This window comes from Anomaloglossus baeobatrachus, chromosome 11, assembly GCF_048569485.1.
Source record: "Anomaloglossus baeobatrachus isolate aAnoBae1 chromosome 11, aAnoBae1.hap1, whole genome shotgun sequence".
Lineage (NCBI taxonomy): Eukaryota > Metazoa > Chordata > Amphibia > Anura > Aromobatidae > Anomaloglossus > Anomaloglossus baeobatrachus.
In genome coordinates this window covers 5950789-5975375 of record NC_134363.1, presented here as the reverse complement: position 1 = coordinate 5975375, position 24587 = coordinate 5950789, and the positions used below count along the sequence as shown (strand labels likewise).

Here is a 24587-nt window from a genome sequence, read left to right as displayed (position 1 = left end):
CCAGAGCCCCCGATATCAGCCCCAGACACAAACCCCTGATATCAGCCCCAGAGTCCCCGACATCAGCCCTAGAGCCTCCAATATCATCCCCAGAGCCCCCGATATCAGCCCCAGAGCTCCCGACATCAGCTTCAGAGCCCCCGACATCAGCCCCAGACACAAACCCCTTATATCAGCCCCAGAGCCCCGGATATCAGCCCCAGACACAAACCCCTGATATCAGCCCCAGAGTCCCTGACATCAGCCCCAGAGCCACAGACATCAGCCCCAGAGCTCCCGATATCAGCCCCAGACACAAACCCCTGATATCAGCCCCAGAGTCCCCGACATCAGCCCCAGAGTCCCCGACATCAGCCCCAGAGTCCCCAACATCAGCCCCAGAGCCACCGATATCAGCCCCAGACACAAACCCCTGATATCAGCCCCAGAGCCACCGACATCAGCCCCAGAGCCTCCGATATCAGCCCCAGACACAAACCCCTGATATCAGCCCCAGAATCCCCGACATCAGCCCCAGAGCCTCCGATATCAGCCCCAGACACAAACCCCTAATATCAGCCCCAGAGCCCCCGACATCAGCCCCAGAGCCTCCGATATCAGCCCCAGAGCCCCCGATATCAGCCCCAGACACAAACCCCTGATATCAGACCCAGAGTCCCTGACATCAGCCCCAGAACCCCCGACATCAGCCCCAGAGCCCCCAATATCATCCCCAGACACAAACCCGTGATATCAGCTCCAGAGACCCCGACATCAGCCCTAGAGCCTCCAATATCATCCCCAGAGCCCCCGATATCAGCCCCAGAGCTCACGACATCAGCTTCAGAGCCCCCGACATCAGCCCCAGACACAAACCCCTTATATCAGCCCCAGAGCCCCGGATATCAGCCCCAGACACAAACCCCTGATATCAGCCCCAGAGCCACCGATATCAGCCCCAGACACAAACCCCTGATATCAGCCCCAGAGTCCCCGACATCAGCCCCAGAGCCACAGACATCAGCCCCAGAGTCCCCAACATCAGCCCCAGAGCCACCGATATCAGCCCCAGACACAAACCCCTGATATCAGCCCCAGAGCCACCGACATCAGCCCCAGAGCCTCCCATATCAGCCCCAGACACAAACCCCTGATATCAGCCCCAGGGTCCCCGACATCAGCCCCAGAGCCTCCGATATCAGCCCCAGAGCCCCCGATATCAGCCCCAGAGCTCCCGATATCAGCCCCAGAGCCCCCGATATCAGCCCCAGACACAAACCCCTGATATCAGACCCAGAGTCCCTGACATCAGCCCCAGAGCCTCCGATATCAGCCCCAGAGCCTCCAATATCAGCCCCAGACACAAACCCCTGATATCAGCCCCAGAGTCCCCGACATCAGCCCCAGAACCCCCGACATCAGCCCCAGAGCCCCCAATATCAGCCCCAGACACAAACCCGTGATATCAGCTCCAGAGACCCCGACATCAGCCGTAGAGCCTCCAATATCATCCCCAGAGCCCCCGATATCAGCCCCAGAGCTCCCGACATCAGCTTCAGAGCCCGACATCAGCCCCAGACACAAACCCCTAATATCAGCCCCAGAGCCCCCGACATCAGCCCCAGAGCCACCGATATCAGCCCCAGACACAAACCCCTGATATCAGCCCCAGAGTCCCCGACATCAGCCCCAGAGCCACAGACATCAGCCCCAGAGCTCCCGACATCAGCCCCAGAGCTCCCGACATCAGCCCCAGAGCTCCCGACATCAGCCCCAGAGCCCCCGACATCAGCCCCAGAGCCCCCGACATCAGCCCCAGAGCCCCCGACATCAGCCCCAGACACAAACTCCTGATATCAGCCCTAGAGTCCCTGACATCAGCCCCAGAGCCCCCGACATCAGCCCCAGACACAAACCCCTGATATCAGCCCCAGAGCCCCCGACATCAGCCCCAGAGACTCCGATATCAGCCCCAGAGCCCCCGACATCAGCCCCAGAGCCCCCGACATCAGCCCCAGAGCCCCCGACATCAGCCCCAGAGCCCCCGACATCAGCCCCAGAGCCCCCGACATCAGCCCCAGACACAAACCCCTGATATCAGCCCCAGAGTCCCCGACATCAGCCCCAGAGCCTCCGATATCAGCCCCAGAGCTCCCGACATTGTGACGCCCTGGACCCCAGGGGTCACAGAATAACATCACATACACACACACACCCTCCCCTGGTCAGGAACATCGGTCAAACAAAACCCTTGTTGCCTCCCTCCAGGGTCTGATGTCCACATCAGGTGGGGCGGAGCCAGGCGGTTGGCCCCACCCACCGAGGAGTTCACAGGCCTGGAGGCGGGAAAAGTAGTCAGTTTTGGTTTGGAGTTGGAATTTGGAGGTGAAGTGGAGAGGAGGTAGAGAGAGAGAAGGAGAGACTGTGTGTGTCTGGGTCGGAGCCCAGGCACCATCAGCAAGGTCGGCAGACGGTGGTGGCCGTCTGCAGGAGTAGGTGGAGGTCTGCGGAACCGTAGGACCGGGGTCGGGCGTTGGCCCACCGGTACCGAACCGAGGAGCGGATTGAAGCCAAGCACCAAGGCAGGGTAGTCAGACCCCGACTAGGCTCAGAAGCCGCCGTAACGGTCAAATTCTCTGATTGCGGTCTGGACCTCAGGGGTAATTCCCAACCAAGTCCCGTCAGAAGGCAACAGCCCAACCCGTCCGGATAAGAGCCACCGCCAACGGCCAGAGATCCAAGGGCCAGCGCCTGCGGGCAAAACGGGCTCTCCCGACACGTACAAGCCGGGGAGCGGACCACCCGTGGGAATCCATAGGGGTCAAACACTTACACATAGGTGCAGGGAACGACAGCCACCATCAACCCGTCCGGGGAGAGTGAAGATACCGCAGCCGACTGCGGGCCCCGTCCATCCAGCCGTTTGGTTTACCAGAGACTCTGTTATTGACTACCTGAGTGAGTACACCAGTGCCATCCGGCACAGTGCTGCACCGTAACGGTGCCCCGCATCCACGCTGCCTCCCTGCATCGGCACCTGCACCTACCCCCTCTTCCCTACTCCCCAACCGGGGCGCCGGGACCAACAGCCCCTACCCACGGAGGGGTCAACATCTTAGCTGCTCTCTGCCATCGCTCCTGGGATCCCCCGTCACCAGCAGCGGTGGTGCCCACCATCACCACAACCCGTGGGTGGCGTCACAATCGACATCCCACCACCAAACCTCCCCTTTTCACTCGTGGGCGAGGAGGTGCTGCTTGAGCCCCTGGGTCCGGCCGCGTGCTTGAGCCACCGAAAAGCAGAAGCACCGGACCCAGCGATTCCCAGGCGAGTGGCGTTCCCGACCCCTCCGCCCGCGACAACATCAGCCCCAGACACAAACCCCTTATATCAGCCCCAGAGTCCCCGATATCAGCCCCAGACACAAACCCCTGATATCAGCCCCAGAGTCCCTGGCATCAGCCCCAGACACAAACCCCTGATATCAGCCCCAGAGTCCCTGGCATCAGCCCCAGAGCCACAGACATCAGCCCCAGATCGCCCGACATCAGCCCCAGAGCCCCGGACATCAGCACCAGAGCCCCTGACATCAGCCCCAGACACAAACCCCTGATATCGGCCCCAGAGTCCCCGACATCAGCCCCAGACACAGAGCCCCCGACATCAGCCCCAGACACAGAGCCCCTGCCATCAGCCCCTGACACAGAGCCCCCGACATCAGCCCCAGACACAAACCCCTTATATCAGCCCCAGAGCCCCCGATATCAGCCCCAGGCACAAACCCCTGATATCAGCCCCAGAGTCCCTGGCATCAGCCCCAGAGCCACAGACATCAGCCCCAGAGCTCCCGATATCAGCCCCAGATCGCCCGACATCAGCCCCAGAGCCCCGGACATCAGCACCAGACACAAACCCCTGATATCGGCCCCAGAGTCCCCGACATCAGCCCCAGACACAGACCCCTGATATCAGCCCCAGACACAGAGCCCCCGGCATCAGCCCCTGACATAGAACCCCTGACATCAGCCCCAGACACAGAGCCCCCGACATCAGCCCCAGACACAGAGCCCCCGACATCAGCCCCAGACATAGAACCCCTGCCATCAGCCCCAGACACAGAGCCCCTGCCATCAGCCCCAGACACAGAGCCCCCGACATCAGCCCCAGACACAGAGCCCCCGACATCAGCCCCAGACACAGACCCCTGCCATCAGCCCCTGACACAGAGCCCCTGCCATCAGCCCCTGACACAGAGCCCCCGACATCAGCCCCAGACATAGAACCCCTGACATCAGCTCCTGACACAGAGCCCCCGACATCAGCCCCAGACACAGAGCCCCCGACATCAGCCCCAGACATAGAACCCCCGACATCAGCCCCAGACACAGAGCCCCCGACATCAGCCCCAGCCACAGAGCCCCTGACATCAGCCCCAGACACAGAGCCCCCGACATCAGCCCCAGACACAGAGCCCCTGCCATCAGCCCCAGACACAGAGCCCCTGCCATCAGCCCCAGACACAGAGCCCCTGCCATCAGCCCCAGACACAGAGCCCCTGCCATCAGCCCCTGACACAGAGCCCCCGACATCAGCCCCAGACACAGAGCCCCCGACATCAGCCCCAGACATAGAACCCCTGCCATCAGCCCCAGACACAGAGCCCCCGACATCAGCCCCAGACACAGAGCCCCTGCCATCAGCCCCTGACACAGAGCCCCCGACATCAGCCCCAGACACAGAGCCCCCGACATCAGCCCCAGACATAGAACCCCTGCCATCAGCCCCAGACACAGAGCCCCTGCCATCAGCCCCAGACACAGAGCCCCTGCCATCAGCCCCAGACACAGAGCCCCTGCCATCAGCCCCAGACACAGAGCCCCTGCCATCAGCCCCAGACACAGAGCCCCCGCCATCAGCCCCAGACACAGAGCCCCTGCCATCAGCCCCAGACACAGAGCCCCCGACATCAGCCCCAGACACAGAGCCCCCGACATCAGCCCCAGAGCTCCTGCCATCAGCCCCAGACACAGAGCCCCCAACATCAGCCCCAGACACAGAGCCCCTGACATCAGCCCCAGACACAGAGCCCCCAACATCAGCCCCAGACACAGAGCCCCTGCCATCAGCCCCAGACACAGAGCCCCCAACATCAGCCCCAGACACAGAGCCCCTGCCATCAGCCCCAGACACAGAGCCCCTGACATCAGCCCCAGACACAGAGCCCCCGACATCAACCGCAGACACAGAGCCCCCGACATCAGCCCCAGAGACCTCAACATCAGCCCCAGACATGGAGCCCCCAACATCAGCCCCAGACACAGAGCCCCTGCCATCAGCCCCAGACACAGAGCCCCCGCCATCAGCCCCAGACACAGAGCCCCTGCCATCAGCCCCAGACACAGAGCCCCCGACATCAGCCCCAGACACAGAGCCCCCGACATCAGCCCCAGAGCTCCTGCCATCAGCCCCAGACACAGAGCCCCCAACATCAGCCCCAGACACAGAGCCCCTGCCATCAGCCCCAGACACAGAGCCCCCAACATCAGCCCCAGACACAGAGCCCCTGCCATCAGCCCCAGACACAGAGCCCCCGACATCAGCCCCAGACACAGAGCCCCCGACATCAACCGCAGACACAGAGCCCCCGACATCAGCCCCAGACACAGAGCCCCTGCCATCAGCCCCAGACACAGAGCCCCTGACATCAGCCCCAGACACAGAGCCCCCGACATCAACCGCAGACACAGAGCCCCCGACATCAGCCCCAGAGACCTCAACATCAGCCCCAGACATGGAGCCCCCAACATCAGCCCCACACACACAGAGCCCCCGACATCAACCACAGACAGAGAGGCCCCAACATCAGCCCCAGAGCCCCAGACATCAGCCCCAGAGCCCCCAACATCAGCCCCAGACACAGAACCCCTGCCAACAGTCCCAGACAAAGAGCCCCCAATATCAGCTTCAGACACAGAGGCCCCAACATCAGCCCCAGACACAGAGCCCCCGACATCAGCCCCTGACACAGAGCCCCCGACATCAGCCCCAGACACAGAGCCCCTGCCATCAGCCCCAGGCACAGAGCCCCTGCCATCAGCCCCAGAGCCCCCGACATCAGCCCCAGAGCCCCTGACATCATCCCCAGACACAGACCCCTGATATCAGCCCCAGACACAGAGGCCCCAACATCAGCCCCTGACACAGAGCCCCCGACATCAGCCCCTGACACAGAGCCCCTGACACAGAGCCCCCAACATCAGCCCCAGACACAGAGCCCCCGACATCAGCCCCTGACACAGAGCCCCCGACATCAGCCCCTGACACAGAGCCCCCGACATCAGCCCCTGACACAGAGCCCCCGACATCAGCCCCAGACACAGAGCCCCCGACATCAGCCCCAGACACAGAGCCCCCGACATCAGCCCCAGACACAGAGCCCCCGACATCAGCCCCTGACACACAGCCCCCGACATCAGCCCCAGACACAGACCCCTGATATCAGCTCCAGACACAGAGCCCCCGACATCAACCCCAGACACAGAGCCCCCGACATCAGCCCCAGACACAGAGCCCCCGACATCAGCCCCAGACACAGAGGCCCCAACATCAACCCCAGACACAGAGCCCCCGACATCAGCCCCAGACACAGAGCCCCCGACATCAGCCCCTGACACAGAGCCCCCAACATCAGCCCCAGACACAGAGCCCCTGACATCAGCCCCAGACACAGAGCCCCCAACATCAGCCCCAGACACAGAGCCCCTGACATAAGCCCCAGACACAGAGCCCCCAACATCAGCCCCAGACACAAAGCCCCTGCCATCAGTCCCAGACACAGAGCCCCTGACATCAGCCCCAGACACAGAGCCCCCGACATCAGCCCCAGACACAGAGCCCCTGACATCAGCCCCAGAGCCCCCAACATCAGCCCCAGATACAAAGCCCCTGCCATCAGCCCCAGACACAGAGCCCCCGACATCAACCGCAGACACAGAGCCCCCGACATCAGCCCCAGAGCCCCCAACATCAGCCCCAGATACAAAGCCCCTGCCATCAGCCCCAGACACAGAGCCCCCGACATCAACCGCAGACACAGAGCCCCCGACATCAGCCCCAGAGACCTCGACATCAGCCCCAGACATGGAGCCCCCAACATCAGCCCCACACACACAGAGCCCCCGACATCAACCACAGACAGAGAGGCCCCAACATCAGCCCCAGAGCCCCCGACATCAGCCCCAGAGCCCCCAACATCAGCCCCAGACACAGAACCCCTGCCAACAGTCCCAGACAAAGAGCCCCCAATATCAGCTTCAGACACAGAGGCCCCAACATCAGCCCCAGACACAGAGCCCCCGACATCAGCCCCAGACACAGAGCCCCCGACATCAGCCCCAGACACAGAGCCCCTGCCATCAGCCCCAGACACAGAGCCCCCGACATCAGCCCCAGACACAGAGCCCCCGACACGGGTGGTAACAAAGAGACACAAAGAACCACGCAACATGTGGGTGGCCACGGGAGGGGGGGCATGCCGAAGACCACGCAACATGAGGAAGGCCATACGCGAGCGCAAAAGACCACATGACACGTGGGCGGCCATGCAGATAAGCAGAGGACCGTACAGCACGAGGATGGCCGTGCAGGGAAGAGGAGATTGCAGGGACAATGGTGCTAGGGAAGCCGGCGCTACACAGAGTATATGGAAGTGGACATGGCAGAGGATGTGGATATGGCAGAGGATGTAGCAGTGAATATGGCAGTGTATATTGCATTGGATATGGCAGAGGATTTGGCAGCGTATATGGCATTGGATATGGCAGAGGATATGGCATTAGCTATAAGAGAGGTTATGCAGGGGATATGGCAGAGGGAATGACAGTGGATATGGCAGAGGATATAGCAGTAAATATGGCAGTGGATATGGCAGAAGATATGGCAGAGGATATGACAGTGGATATGGAAGAAGATATGGCAGAGGATATGGCAGTGGTTGTGCCTCTGGTGTGAGGTGTCGTTCTAGAGCTCCCGTTACATGTGGCTTACACATATAAACACCAATGACACGGCTGCTATATGACCAGCGAGCTGCACACCAGCGACACCCGTGAAGCTATACACCCTCTCACAGAGGGAGGGTTTGAGGCTTAGAGGGGCATCCCATCTCATAGGAACTGTCATCATTTAACAACATGCAATGTCCTGACAGATTCTCAGGATCGGAGGGGGTCTCAAATATTGGATTGCTATGAATTATATTTTATATTTTCAGGTCTTCCTCGACGGCTGCGATCCACAAATCTGCTGTGGAGAGGAACCACCCAGGCTGCCATTGAGCTTCTCCATGATGACGTGTTGGTGGCCGATCCCGGAACCAGGTAGGTGAGATCCATAATGTACACCAGGGGTATAGCCAGGGGTATGCCGGGCCCAAACACACCTAGGCCTCGTAGACCCACATAACTTCACTGCCGTCCACTGTTACCCATCACAAATTCACCTTCCTGGCAGTGTCTAGTGGTATCTCCCAGGAATGATGACATCATCACACAGTGACATCACTTGTTTCCCTGTGAGTCAGACATACAAGGTAATAAGTCATTGAGTCCAGCATTACCCAGAGCTGGAGCCAGGACCACACGGCACATCTCAATGGGTCTGTGCATAATGGCCACAGAATATGCAAAGAATAGCAATCAAGATTTACATACAAATCATGAATAATCAGCCTGCGAGATATCCGTACAGTAAATAGTTAATAAAGGCATATGTCAAACATACGGCTGGAACCCGGCCTGCATCCACAGCAAAGAAAGTGCTAAAGACCCGCCTGAAGCCGAATAACAAAGTGGACTGCACACCCCTGCCGCATATGGGAAGAAAGGCGCGCAAAACCGCAAGAAAAGAAAAACAGATTGTATCGAGTCAGCCGGTGGAAAAACAATTGATGGCTCTCAGGGATAGAAACAAAATGATCATCTGGTAGTTATGAGACCTATAAATGCAACAAAAATAATATAAATGATACAAATCCAGACTCCTTGCATCTCTTCCCCAGGCAGGGTATGCCTGCAAGGAGCCATGAAAAGGGTATGCCGCAAGAAGCCATGAAAAGGGTATGCCGCAAGGAGCCATGAAAAAGGGTATGCCGCAAGGAGCCATGAAAAGGGTATGCCGCAAGGAGCCATGAAAAGGGTATGCCTGCAAGGAGCCATGAAAAGGGTATGCCTGCAAGGAGCCATGAAAAGGGTATGCCTGCAAGGAGCCATGAAAAGGGTATGCCGCAAGGAGCCATGAAAAGGGTATGCCTGCAAGGAGCCATGAAAAGGGTATGCCTGCAAGGAGCCATGAAAAGGGTATGCCTGCAAGGAGCCATGAAAAGGGTATGCCGCAAGGAGCCATGAAAAGGGTATGCCTGCAAGGAGCCATGAAAAGGGTATGCCTGCAAGGAGCCATGAAAAGGGTATGCCGCAAGGAGCCATGAAAAGGGTATGCCTGCAAGGAGCCATGAAAAGGGTATGCCGCAAGGAGCCATGAAAAGGGTATGCCGCAAGGAGCCATGAAAAAGGGTATGCCGCAAGGAGCCATGAAAAGGGTATGCCGCAAGGAGCCATGAAAAGGGTATGCCGCAAGGAGCCATGAAAAGGGTATGCCGCAAGGAGCCATGAAAAGGGTATGCCTGCAAGGAGCCATGAAAAGGGTATGCCGCAAGGAGCCATGAAAAGGGTATGCCGCAAGGAGCCATGAAAAGGGTATGCCGCAAGGAGCCATGAAAAGGGTATGCCGCAAGGAGCCATGAAAAGGGTATGCCTGCAAGGAGCCATGAAAAGGGTATGCCGCAAGGAGCCATGAAAAAGGGTATGCCGCAAGGAGCCATGAAAAGGGTATGCCGCAAGGAGCCATGAAAAGGGTATGCCGCAAGGAGCCATGAAAAGGGTATGCCGCAAGGAGCCATGAAAAGGGTATGCCGCAAGGAGCCATGAAAAGGGTATGCCGCAAGGAGCCATGAAAAGGGTATGCCGCAAGGAGCCATGAAAAGGGTATGCCTGCAAGGAGCCATGAAAAGGGTATGCCTGCAAGGAGCCATGAAAAGGGTATGCCGCAAGGAGCCATGAAAAGGGTATGCCGCAAGGAGCCATGAAAAGGGTATGCCGCAAGGAGCCATGAAAAGGGTATGCCGCAAGGAGCCATGAAAAGGGTATGCCTGCAAGGAGCCATGAAAAGGGTATGCCTGCAAGGAGCCATGAAAAGGGTATGCCGCAAGGAGCCATGAAAAGGGTATGCCGCAAGGAGCCATGAAAAGGGTATGCCGCAAGGAGCCATGAAAAGGGTATGCCGCAAGGAGCCATGAAAAGGGTATGCCGCAAGGAGCCATGAAAAGGGTATGCCGCAAGGAGCCATGAAAAGGGTATGCCGCAAGGAGCCATGAAAAGGGTATGCCGCAAGGAGCCATGAAAAGGTCTCATAGCCTCAAGATGATTATTTTGTTTCTCCCACAAAGAGCAGAGAGGGAGACGGGAGCGTGCAGATGTGTGTGCATGGATTGGCGATGCCACAAATCTAAATGGACTGCATATGCCAGAGAAAGCGTGCCACACACAGCGGAGACGCGCATCCAGCAGATGTGGTCAAGAGCGCTACATAGACTGCCAGAGGGAGAAGTGGCAGGAGCGCTACATAGACTGCCAGAGGGAGAAGTGCAAGAGCGCTACATAGACTGCCAGAGGGAGAAGTGCAAGAGCGCTGCATAGACTGCCAGAGGGAGAAGTGCAAGAGCGCTGCATAGACTGCCAGAGGGAGAAGTGGCAGGAGTGCTACATAAACTGCCAGAGAGAGATGTGGCAGGAGTGGTACATAGATTGCCGAAGGGAGAAGTGGCAGGAGTGCTACATAGACTGCCAGAGGGAGAAGTGGCAGGAGCACTACATAGATTGCCAGAGGGAGATGTGGCAGGAGTGCTACATAACCTGCCATAGAGAGAAGTGGCAGGAGTGGTACATAGATTGCCAAAGGGAGAAGTGGCAGGAGTGCTACATAGACTGCCAGAGGGAGAAGTGCAAGAGTGCTACATAGACTGCCAGAGGGAGAAGTAGCAGGAGCACTACATAGCCTGCCAGAGGGAGAAGTGGCAAGAGCGCTACATAGCCTGCCAGAGGGAGAAGTGGCAAGAGCACTACATAGACTGCCAGAGGGACATATGGTAGGAGCGCTACATAAACTGCCAGAGGGAGAAGTGGCAGGAGCGCTACATAGACTGCCAGAGGGAGAAGTGGCAGGAGCGCTACATAGACAGCCAGAGGGAGAAGTGGTCAAGAGCGCTACATAGACTGCCAGAGGGACATATGGCAGGAGCGCTACATAGACTGCCAGAGGGAGAAGTGGCAGGAGTGCTACATAAACTGCCAGATGGAGATGTGGCAGGAGTGGTACATAGACTTCCGCAGGGAAAAGTGGCAGGAGTGCTACATAGCCCGCCAGAGGGAGAAGTGGCAAGAGCGCTACATAGCCTGCCAGAGGGAGAAGTGGCAGGAGTGCTACATAGACTGCCAGAGGGAGAAGTGGCAAGAGCACTACATAGACTGCCAGAGGGACATATGGTAGGAGCGCTACATAAACTGCCAGAGGGAGAAGTGGCAGGAGCGCTACATAGACTGCCAGAGGGAGAAGTGGCAGGAGCGCTACATAGACAGCCAGAGGGAGAAGTGGTCAAGAGCGCTACATAGACTGCCAGAGGGACATATGGCAGGAGCGCTACATAGACTGCCAGAGGGAGAAGTGGCAGGAGTGCTACATAAACTGCCAGATGGAGATGTGGCAGGAGTGGTACATAGACTTCCGCAGGGAAAAGTGGCAGGAGTGCTACATAGCCCGCCAGAGGGAGAAGTGGCAAGAGCGCTACATAGCCTGCCAGAGGGAGAAGTGGCAGGAGTGCTACATAGACTGCCAGAGGGAGAAGTGGCAAGAGCGCTACATAGACTGCCAGAGGGAGATGTGGCAGGAGTGGTACATAGACTTCCGCAGGGAACAGTGGCAGGAGTGCTACATAGCCCGCCAGAGGGAGAAGTGGCAAGAGCGCTACATAGCCTGCCAGAGGGAGAAGTGGCAAGAGCGCTACATAGCCTGCCAGAGGGAGAAGTGGCAGGAGTGCTACATAGCCTGCCAGAGGCAGAAGTGGCAGGAGTGCTACATAACCTGCCAGAGGGAGAAGTGGCAAGAGCGCTACATAGCCTGCCAGAGGGAGAAGTGGCAGGAGCGCTACATAGACTGCCAGAGGGAAAAGTGGCAGGAGCGCTACATAGACTGCCAGAGGGGAAAGTGTCAGGAGCGCTACATAAACTGCCAGAAGGACATATGGCAGGAGCGCTGCATAGACTGCCAGAGGGAGAAGTGGCAAGAGCGCTACATAGACTGCCAAAGGGAGAAGTGGCAGGAGCGCTACATAGCCTGCCAGAGGGACATATGGCAGGAGCGCTTCATAGACTGCCAGAGGGAGAAGTGGCAAGAGCGCTACATAGACTGCCAAAGGGAGAAGTGGCAGGAGCGCTACGTAGGTTGCTAGAGGTGTGGTACTAGCACTACATAGACTGCTGGAGGTGTGGCAGGAGCATTACATAGACTGCCGGAGGGACGTCTGGCAGGAGCGCTACATAAACTGCCAGAGGGAGGTGTGGCAGGAGCACTTTGTAGACTGCTGGAGGGAGGTGTGGCAGGAGCTCTACACACACTACTCGAGGTGTGGCAGGAGTGCTACATAGACTGCCGGAGGGTGGTATGGCAGAAGCTACATAGACTGCCGGAGGTTTGGCAGGATCAATAGATAGACTGATGAAGATGTGGCAGAAGCACTACATCGTGAAATTCTACTACTCTATCAAACTGAAATTTTGGTAATGACACCTTAGTAGCTCTGTGATGATTACTCCTAAATAGCAAAAAGCTGTCATTTTTCTGTATAGGTCAGTATAGATTTTACCATCTGGTGATTTTAGCACTAGGACATCTCTAGAAATTAATCACAGATACATGATGATGTGCGGAAAATTTAATCCCAGGGTGTCACAAACCACCGGGGGGTCACTCAGAAATCCCCCGCGCTGGCTACCAGTACGTCACAATCGGGGGGTAACAAGTGGGGGTCACCCCTCCTTTATACCTCCCGACCGACAGACAGAGCACGTGACGCGCTCTCTAGCGCCCCTCTTATAGTCAGGCCAATTATGGAATTGCCCGACAATAAGCAAGGAGGCCGCTATACTACTTATGCCGATTATTGAAGGGTCCCCGGTGAGAGTAAGGTATATATTCCCCCGACCTCCGCGGGCGGAATATATAATATCTTCCCGAATCTCACTGGCCTCCCCACAATAATCCTTGGCACAACTCGCTGCCACCAACCGATTCACGGTAACTATTAGCCGAACACACAGACGTGGGATTCAAGATCGAGATAACAGAACAGCCCAAGATTAATTATATAATTTAATCGCCTAACGCACACTAGAAACTACAATATATACATATGTCAGAGTACAGTTACAGATAAAGCATGGGTTACAAACAGGTATACAATTACATCAGTTACCTTGTGTGTCTGGCCACAGGGGGGCGCTGTAGACCAGGTTTCCAGGAACTCCCTCACAGGTCTTTCCCAACCAGGCCCCCGAGCAGAAGAACACTGGAAAATGGCCGAAGTAGGGTTATCAACCTGGGCAAATCCAGGTCCCCTCCTACCTTAGTGACCTCACAGGGAGCACTGCTCCACCCCTGGCTGGAGTTATGGACAAATTCACAACATGGAATATGGGCCATAACTTTGCCTGGGAGCGTCGTAGGCGGACGCCAATGCTCTCATTGTGACAGTTATGAATTTAGCTACAGAACGAGGGGACTCATGACCTGTCTACGAGTTCCCATATGGCTGATATCACGCCTGGGGTATTTCCCAAGCTCCCCCTTCCATAAAAAAGGTGTGCCAGCATCGTCCGCCTGCGCAAACACCATTTTTATGGTTGCCATATTTATCGGAGATATGGCTTGCGAGATATGAACCATTTTTTACTGGAGTCGTTCTGTCTGGCTACTTCCAAGCCTTGCTAATGAGATACAACTCTTGTTACAGGGTGACGGCAGGGAGTCATCCTGGGTCCATTGTCCTCACATCATCTCATCTCCATATCAGAGGAGATGGCTGTTGGAGGTGTAAGTGGGATGTGACACCTTCACAGATGCTGGACATTTGAGCACAAGAAGGGAGGGGGGCACTGCCAGGGAGTGATGAGAGCAATTATGACTTCTAGTCATAATTCCTCTTCATATCCCAGGATTTACCTCACACCTCCCCCCTTTTGAGGGCGCTAGGGGGCAGCACACTCCGGTGTTCCCCCGTGCGCCCGTCCGCGACCTCTCCTTGTCGGGACAGCCCGTCTGCGTTACCGTGGTCACGGCCCCTTTTGTGGCGAATGGTGAAGTCGTATTGCTGGAGCGCAAGGCTCCATCGCAACAATCGCCCATTCGTCCCAGAGACGGTGTGCAACCAGCTGAGGGGATTGTGGTCCGTCTCCACGATGAAGTGGCGCCCGTATAGATAGGGTTGCAGACGCTGCAGGGCCCACACTATGGCCAGGCACTCCTTCTCCATTGTAGAATAGGCCACTTCCCTTGGTAACAGCTTCCTGCTCAGGTACAAGACTGGGTGCTCTTGGCTCGCAGAGTCCACCTGGCTGAGCACCGCACCGAGGCCGAAGTCACTGGCGTCGGTCTGTACTACAAACGGCCGCGTGAAGTCGGCTGCCTGTAGCACGGGCGGGCTGGACAGGGCGTCCTTTAGGGCCCGGAAGGCTGTCTCGCAGTCCATTGTCCAATCGACTGCAGAGGGCAGCTTCTTCTTGGTGAGGTCCGTCAAGGGCTTTGCCAGGCTACTATAGCATGGAACAAACCTCCTATAGTACCCAGCGGTCCCCAAGAAGGACATCACCTGCTTCTTGGTCCTGGGGGTGGGCCAGGATGCGATGGCCTCCACTTTCTCAGGCTCGGGCTTCAGCGTTCCCCCACCTACCCGGTGACCGAGGTACTGGACCTCGCTCATGGCCAGCTGACACTTTCCCGGCTTGATGGTCAAACCTGCCCGGTGGATCCGCCTGAGCACCTGTGCTAGATGCTCTAGGTGGTCCTCCCAGGTGGGACTGAAGACGGCAATGTCATCCAGGTACGCGGCCGCGTACCCTTCAAGTCCCTTGAGCAGGGTGTTGACCATCCGCTGGAAAGTGGCAGGGGCATTCCTCATCCCGAATGGCATCACCGTGGACTCGTACAGTCCAAATGGGGTAATAAAGGCAGAGCGTTCCCTGGCCTTGCGAGTCAGGGGGATCTGCCAATATCCCCGGCTCAGGTCCATGATGGTCAGGTACTGAGCCCCGGCCAACTGATCGAGCAGGTCATCGATGCGTGGCATTGGGTACGCATCGGCGACCGTGACAGCATTGAGCCCCCTGTAGTCCACGCAGAACCGAGTGGTTCGGTCCTTCTTAGGGACGAGGACTACAGGCGAGGCCCAAGCGCTGTTGGATGCCTGGATCACCCCCAGCTCCAGCATCTCGTCAATCTCCTGGCGCATGTGTTGCTGCACCTCCAGGGAGACCCGATATGCTGAACGCCGGATCGGGGGATGATCCCCAGTGTCCACGTGATGGACAGCCAAGTCAGTCCTTCCGGGCTGGTTGGTAAACAACCCCCGGAAGGGGTGTAGGGTGGCCCACAGCTGGGACCGTTGGTCCTCCAAGAGCTGGTGGCCAACCTCCACATCCTCAATGGATCCGCCTGCCCTAACCTGGGCTAGCATATCCAAGAGGGTTTCCGCTTCTCCCTCCTCGGGCAGGTTGCACACGGGGAGCGCACATGCCTCCCGCTCATGATGTGCCTTCATCATGTTCACATGGAAGGGCTTCCGCCTTCCACGGGCAGGGTCCAGGGTGACCAGGTACGTCACAGGGTTGAGCTGCTGGTACACGAGGTATGGGCCTTCCCAGGCTGCCTGAAGCTTGTCCTGTGGTACGGGGACCAGTACCCACACCTCTTGACCCACTTGGTAGGTCCTCTCACAAGCGTTCTGGTCGTACCAACGCTTCTGATCAGCCTGGGCTTGAGCCATATTGTCGTGTACCAGTTGCGTCAAGGCCTGCATTTTGTCCCGGAAGCGCATGACATACTCGATAACCGACACTCCAGGGGTGGCCAAATCCCCTTCCCAAGCCTCTTTCACCAGAGCCAGGGGGCCCCGCACACGTCGCCCGTACAGGAGCTCAAACGGTGAGAATCCTGTTGAGGCCTGTGGAACCTCCCGGTAAGCAAATAACAGGTGTGGGAGATACCGCTCCCAGTCACGCCCATGGGAGTCGACCAACATCTTAAGCATCTGCTTTAAGGTGCCATTGAACCGCTCGCACAGGCCATTAGTCTGTGGATGGTACGGGCTGGCCACCAGATGTCGCACCTGGACTTGCTTACAGAGGGTCTCCATCAGCTGGGACATGAATTGGGTCCCCCGGTCGGTGAGCATTTCCTGGGGAAAACCCACTCGGGAGAAAATCTCCAGCAATGCGGTGGCCACCTTGTCAGCCCGAATGGACGACAAGGCCACTGCTTCTGGGTACCGGGTGGCATAGTCCACTACCGTCAGTATGAAGCGTTTCCCGGAGCTGCTGGGGATGGCCAGCGGGCCGACCAGATCCACAGCCACCCTCCTGAAAGGCTCATCGATGATGGGCAGAGATATCAGTGGGGCTTTGGGGCGTGGCCCCGCCTTCCCCACTCTCTGACAGGTTTCACACGAACGGCAGTAGGCAGCCACATCGGCCCCCATTTTTGGCCAGTAGAAATGCTGGTTTAACCTGGCCTTGGTCTTAGCGATCCCTAGGTGTCCGGCCATCGGAATCTCATGTGCGATCCGCAACAACTCCGTCCGGAACGGATAGGGTACCACCAACTGTCGGTCCCTGGGCCACGCCTCCGGTGAACCCTGCTGGACCGTGGCCCGGTACAGCCGTCCTTGGTCCCAGACCACTCGCTCCGGGTCCGAGTCCGAGGGAGGCTGTGCCGCCTGCTCCTTTAGAGCTTTCAGGCTGTCGTCAGCTTCTAACGCTGCCTGAAACCCCTGACTAGATGTGGCCAGAATCGACGAGACTGTCACATCTTCGGTCAGTACCCCGGGACCTGTGTCCTGGCCTCCACCTGACTCGGCTGCCACTTGGTCAGAAGGGGAAGAGCTATCGGACCTCCGGGAGGCCCCTTGGCTTCCAGCACTCCCACTGCGGGTGACAGCGGCCACAGCCGCTGCGACCGTGGGTCGTGCCTGCTCCTCCTCCGTTCCTGACCAAGTCGCCGGTTCAGGCAGACCTACCTGGCTTCCTGACACCCCGGTTGTGGGGGAACCCTGCACCGAGATCTTACCTGGGAGCACTTCCGCTCCTGGACCGGCCCCAATCTCACCTGCCTGTTCCCCCCCTGCAGCAACAGAACCCCGCTGTGAAATCTCTGGGGACCCCACATTTGCTGTGGTAGCCCCCACCCCACACACTGGTCCTCCCCCTGCAGCACCCTGCTCTCTGCTTATCCCTGCAGAGGGCAACAGATCCCAGCTCACAGGCTGGTTACTTGTAGAGGCATTGTCACACCTTTCTCTGACCCCCTCCCCTGTCACAGCTGCAGCTGTGTGTGTGTCTATGGTGTCTGTGCAAGCAGAAATATCAGAGTTCACTCCCTCCTCCCTTACATCATTCATAGATAACACATTAACATTGTCCGGGGGCACGTCAGCACTGGCTGAAGGTTCAGCCTTTGGGGCGGGGCCAAACTGGGAGGTTATTTGCCCCAAATCTGTCCCAAGTAGCACGTTTGCAGGGATCCGATCAGTTACCCCCACCTCCCTCACCCCTCGCCCTGCGCCCCAGTCCACATAAATGTCAGCAACAGGCAGCGCCGGGTCAATGCCTCCAATCCCGGAGACAGCGAGGGTTTTTCCAGGGATCAAGTCTTGGGGGGACACCATCTCAGGCCGCACCAGAGTCACCTCCGAGGCGCTGTCTCGCAGTCCTATGGTCACAGACTGGCCGACGGTGACAGGTTGGAAGCTGTCCAGGGACCTACCACCACCCCCCCCCACACAATACACCTTGGGCGGCCCTTGGGACGGGGACGGAGCCGGGGCCTTGGGACGCTGAGGGCACATGGCCTTGAAGTGTCCAGGTAGGTTGCACTGGTGGCACCGTCTTGGTTCTGCCCCGGGCCTGGAGAGGGGAGTTGAGGGGGACACCCCCTGCAGTCTAGGGGCAGGTGGGGCAGTCGCAGAGTTCATCTTACCCCCTCTCCAGGTGCTGCTGGTGGCTGCTCTCCTGGCTTCAGGAGCCCGATTGTTGGTGTAGTCATCTGCCAGGGCAGCTGTAGCCGTGGATCCCTTTGGCTTCTGGTCTCGGATGAACTGGCGGAGATCCTCAGGGCAGTTCCACAAGAGTTGCTCCGTGATGAACAAGTCCAGGATCTCCGGTCCGGTGGAAAGCTGCAGGCCTTGGGTCCAGTGGTCGGCAGCTCGGGCAAGTGCCCGCCGGTGGTCAGCCCAGGAGTCCTTTGGTCCCTTCTGCAGCGTCCGGAACTTCTTGCGGTAGGACTCCGGGGTGAGGTTGTACTGTTGGATCAGGGCCCGCTTGATGGTGTCGTAGCCCTGATCCGCCTCAGCAGGCCAGTCCCCAAGGATATCCAGGGCCTTACCCCTTAAACGGGGGGTCAGGTATTTGGCCCACTGGTCCTTGTTCAGATGATGCTGCAAGCAAGTCCGTTCAAAAGCAGTCAAGAAAGAGTCCAAGTCTCCATCCTTCTCCAGCACTGGGAAGTCCTCAACACGGACCTTTGGAAGTTTGGTGTCTGGAAGGTCACGGGTGGCTGATGAGGGCCGGAGCTGAGCTAGCTGCAGCTGGTAGTTACGCTCTGCCTGGCGCTCTTCACGCGCTGCTTGCCGCTCACGCTCGGCCATGAGTTCCTTGTAGCCCTCCCGGTCTCCAGCCTGGCGTAGGGCCATAGCCATTTGAAGAAGGCTATCCGAGCCTCCCAGGCTCGGTGGAATGGCACGTGGTGATCTGCGGCCCGCTGCGGAGCCTGGTGATTCACTGTCCATTGCAGAGCGGAGGGCTGGCATCTGGCTCGTTGAGGACCCTTGGGCGAGCTGCTCCTCATCTTGTCCAGCAGTGCCCGGTTGTGCAATGTCCTCTGCAGAGCTGTTTTCTGGCGTCGAGCTCCTGGAGGACTCGTGGACAACCTCCTCATCGTCTCTGGCCTGAGCATCGGCCATTCCTTTGGCTTTGCTCCTGGTGCTCTCAGCCATTCTTTCAGACTTTTGGTCACTGACACAGAACTGACACCTGATGCCTCCACACACCTTACAGTATCTGCACTCTGACACTCTAGTGTTGAGCTAGTCTGAAGACCCCAGCAGCCACAGCTGCTGCAGGCAGTCTTTAGTGTCTGGGAGTATGGGTCTCACACTCACACACACTATTATCTCGATCCCACCGCTTGCCACCAATATGTCACAAACCACCGGGGGGTCACTCAGAAATCCCCCGCGCTGGCTACCAGTACATCACAATCGGGGGGTAACAAGTGGGGGTCACCCCTCCTTTATACCTCCCGACCGACAGACAGAGCACGTGACGCGCTCTCTAGCGCCCCTCTTATAGTCAGGCTAATTATGGAATTGCCCGACAATAAGCAAGGAGGCCGCTATACTACTTATGCCGATTATTGAAGGGTCCCCGGTGAGAGTAAGGTATATATTCCCCCGACCTCCGCGGGCGGAATATATAATATCTTCCCGAATCTCACTGGCCTCCCCACAATAATCCTTGGCACAACTCGCTGCCACCAACCGCTTCACGGTAACTATTAGCCGAACACACAGACGTGGGATTCAAGATCGAGATAACAGAACAGCCCAAGATTAATTATATAATTTAATCGCCTAACGCACACTAGAAACTACAATATATACATATGTCAGAGTACAGTTACAGATAAAGCATGGGTTACAAACAGGTATACAATTACATCAGTTACCTTGTGTGTCTGGCCACAGGGGGGCGCTGTAGACCAGGTTTCCAGGAACTCCCTCACAGGTCTTTCCCAACCAGGCCCCCGAGCAGAAGAACACTGGAAAATGGCCGAAGTAGGGTTATCAACCTGGGCAAATCCAGGTCCCCTCCTACCTTAGTGACCTCACAGGGAGCACTGCTCCACCCCTGGCTGGAGTTATGGACAAATTCACAACATGGAATATGGGCCATAACTTTGCCTGGGAGCGTCGTAGGCGGACGCCAATGCTCTCATTGTGACAGTTATGAATTTAGCTACAGAACGAGGGGACTCATGACCTGTCTACGAGTTCCCATATGGCTGATATCACGCCTGGGGTATTTCCCAAGCTCCCCCTTCCATAAAAAAGGTGTGCCAGCATCGTCCGCCTGCGCAAACACCATTTTTATGGTTGCCATATTTATCGGAGATATGGCTTGCGAGATATGAACCATTTTTTACTGGAGTCGTTCTGTCTGGCTACTTCCAAGCCTTGCTAATGAGATACAACTCTTGTTACAGGGTGACGGCAGGGAGTCATCCTGGGTCCATTGTCCTCACATCATCTCATCTCCATATCAGAGGAGATGGCTGTTGGAGGTGTAAGTGGGATGTGACACCTTCACAGATGCTGGACATTTGAGCACAAGAAGGGAGGGGGGCACTGCCAGGGAGTGATGAGAGCAATTATGACTTCTAGTCATAATTCCTCTTCATATCCCAGGATTTACCTCACACAGGGTCAATAGTGTTAACCGATTGCAGAAAGGATTCAAATGATCAAAATTCATCATTCCAAATACAAAATATATCATCAATATAACGTAGCCAGATAAAGTCATGTGTAAGCAAGTAGTGCGAAAAAAACATATTTATCTTCAAAAGAGGCCGGAAAACATTAGCATAAGAGGGTGCCATATTGGACCCCATAGCTGTGCCTTTAACCTGCAAATGATCGTTGTCACCAAAAAGAAAGTAGTTTTCATGTAATATTACTGAAAGTAATTCAATACAGAATCCCATTTGTACAGGGGTCATAGGTGTAGATTGTAAGAGCTTGATGACAGCAAGTATCTCACAGTCATGACAGATAGACATATAAAGGTTATTTATATCAGGTGTAATAAGTAAACTATTGGTGGGTATGTTATCTAGAGATTTCAAAATTGTCCAAAAATGGGAAGTATCAAACACGTGTAACCTGGTGGTCTTAACCATAGGAGTCAATATATTTTCAAAGTAGATAGCTAAAGGTGAAAATATTAAGTCTGTAGATGCAACTGGGCGTCCAGGAGGACGGTGCAGACTTCCTTAGCTGAAAAAAACTGACCTCACTTCCCAACAGAAAAATGTGACAATGCTTACTGAACATAACACATACTGTAACAAACGTTCAGCTGCACTCTGAAATGTTAAGGTAGCAAACACTGATTACAAGAATTTGGGCATGCATTACTTCTAAGGAACTAAATTAAACAATTGAGACTTAGAGCATAAAGAGGCAAGTGTTATGTGAGCCCAGCAACCAGCATCAAGGCATCTCTCTTTTTTTTGGGTCCATACCTAATGCCTCTACCTGGACTTAAAAAAAACTACAATTTTATGGGCGGACAAGAATCTGCTAATAGAAAACTAAAAAATGCCTTTAGCTGGTGGGAAGGAGCGCTCAGTCAGAAGGCATGATCTTATAATCTAAAATTAAATAAATGACGGCACTTACTAACAGACAAATGTGAATAGATACATACTAAACATGAAGCGTACTCTAACAAATAAACAACTGCACTCTGAGACACTAAGATATGCAAACATTTTAATTTTTATGATTTATGTGCCGTATTTTTCATATTATAAGATGTATCGGATTATAAGAAGCACTCCAAATTTAGAGAAAAGAAATAGTGGGAAAAAATGAATGTTAAAAAGTGGGGTCCATCTTATAATCTTAAAGTCCTTTTTATAATATGAATATAGCTGACTGGGGAAGGGGCATGGTGGTGGTGCAGTCGGGTCGCAGCTAAAGGATGAAGTGGATGGCATGAGGGCCCGGGGCTAGGTGGAGGGTGCTGCGGCAAGATGCAGGCGCCATTGATCTCTGGGCAGTGGATGTATTGAGCTTCAGGAAAATGGCTGCAGAGGCCGCACATGCATAGACTGAGATATCAGAGAGCTGAGATGATCAATCTGCTTGTGCACCTCTTCTGACGAAGAAAAATGGTGCATGGGCGTATGCGCAGATTGAGATCTTACCTCTCCGAGATCTCAATCTGTGCATGCGCTGCCTCCACAGCCATTTTCCTGAAGCCCATCGTGTCTACTGCCCGAGATCAATGGCACCCACATCGCACTGCTGTGACACCCCCTCCCCCCAGCCCCAGGCCCACAGCATTGCCCCATTTGTGCTGCCACCGATGTCCTTTAACTGCGACCCTGCCTCATGTGACCCTACTCCATTGCCTCCCGGAGAGCTATATGTGGATTATAAGATGCACCTCCATTGTCCCCCCAATCTTGGGGGAACAAAAAAATGCATGTTATAATCCGAAAAATACGGATAAGTCTTGATTGATACTTTTTGCTTATTTCTGTTTGCTGTGATCAGAGTCAATTTGACCAAAATGTTAACGTTGGCCATTATGTACAGACCCTTTGAGATGTTATAAATATACTATGTTCAATTTTGTTGATGTGCCATTGTCTCCTACCATTGAGCACCAACTCCTCTGATGCCTATTATGCCTGTAACGCCCATAAGTCACAGACATGGTGCTTTTTCTATTTCAGGTGCCACTACAGTAACCTGGCATTTTCATTGCTTGCCCATATTTTGGCTGAACACACCTCTGAAGGAGAGTACCAGCGCTGGGTGGCAGACAACATCTTGGATCGTCTTGGTATGGAGGATACTGGCTTTGACTTTACCCCTCCAATTCTTTCTCAGATGGTTGTTGGATTCTACGGCAGTGGTCAGGTGGCACCACTGTATGATTTGGGCTGGTATCGCCCATCAGGTCAGATGTATTCCACAGCAGCAGATATGGCAAAGTTGGCAATGGTGCTTCTGGGAACGTACCACCGGCGGATTCTAGAGCCAGATACATTGAAAACAATGCTGACTCCGCTCTTCAAATGTTCCTCTGATTATTTTGCAAACAGAACAGGAACCCCCTGGGAGGTGAACGAGCTGTTTGGTTATGATGTCATCCGTAAGGACGGAGACTTGGACGGATACGCTGCCACCTTCTCTATGATTCCTAAGCTCCACATGAGCTTCACAGTCCTCATGTCCGGGACGCGGCCTCAGGACGAAGACATCATCACTAAGACCTATAACTATTTAATTCCAGCTCTGGAGAAAGCTTTTAGAGAGGCAGAAAAGAGACTCCGCCCAGCCCCCAACCCCACCCCTTACACTGGATATTACACCTACTCAAATCTGACATTTTACGAGATCAAGGTTGGACCTGGTGGAGTTCTGGTCATGCAGCAGTTTGGACCTCACATCGAAGAGCTGATCCCGGAGGTTTATCGGACCATACGGCTCCACTACTTAGAGGAGAGGGTCCTGCAGGTGGTCTTTGACAAAGAGTTTCCATGTACTCTTCTCCTGGGCACTGCATCCGTGTCACTGGAAACCCAGGACAGACAACTCTTTAACTTTTACCCATATGATGCCCAAAGTTTATCTCCTGGATTCGATGCTCCGGGTCTGAACACTTACAATGTCCTCCGCATCAACCACAAGCCTGTCTTTTACAACTAGCCAATATGCCGTGCACAAACTGAGGAACTTAAGGTCTCCTTTACTACCAGCTGTGACACGATGCATGGGACCAAGTGTGGATGATTGAAGCACCGGGGCTGCAAAGAAGAGTTAATGGAGGCCAGAGAGAAGTCATCCATGCACAATATGTAGCGGTATCTCCTTTAATAAAGAAGTTAGTTGCCCCAATGTCTGGACTTCTTGGCTTCATGACATGGAGACGACTCTGATAGCAGCCCTATTGTCATGTGTTATGTGTACCTCCTGTTTTACACATTCACCATGTAAAGACATCTAGCGCCGAATCCCAAGCTTATATCTACAGCGAATAGGGTGATAGTAGTAAAACCTTATAAATACAATGCAGAAAGGATAACGATAAAAGCCATAATTACAAGAGCTAAAAGCAGGACCGTAATATTATTACATCATGCTGGATGGGTGATATCTTGCTGACCAGTGGGTGTCAGACCATTGGAACCCACAATGACCATCCGAGTGAGGGAATTATTTATCCCCATCACGGAACTTTTATCATGGTTATAAATAAGGGTCAAGTCGGACACCCGACCTATAGGGAATGGATGAAGAGCTGATCAAGCATGCTCAATGTCACTCCATTCTAAAAAGGATAAAAGCGCCGTGTTCTGCCCATTTATGCAGCTTCAAGCGGTCAGACCCCCACTGATCACAGACAGCTGATAGCAGCAGTTTAATAATGGACAATTA

The 24587-nt window shown here is 55.4% G+C and overlaps 1 protein-coding gene across 1 annotated transcript in view; it reads left to right on the top strand.

The window, feature by feature from the left end:
- LACTBL1 (lactamase beta like 1) overlaps window positions 1–23915 on the top strand; it is a 97514-nt gene extending 73599 nt beyond the window's left edge. Inside the window, exons 7-8 of the mRNA XM_075328211.1 lie at window positions 8253–8358; window positions 22880–23915. Coding sequence (XP_075184326.1) covers window positions 8253–8358; window positions 22880–23858 — 1085 coding nt within the window. The 3' untranslated portion in view covers window positions 23859–23915. The remainder of the gene's footprint in view (window positions 1–8252; window positions 8359–22879) is intronic.
- The last annotated feature ends 672 nt before the right edge of the window (window positions 23916–24587 follow it).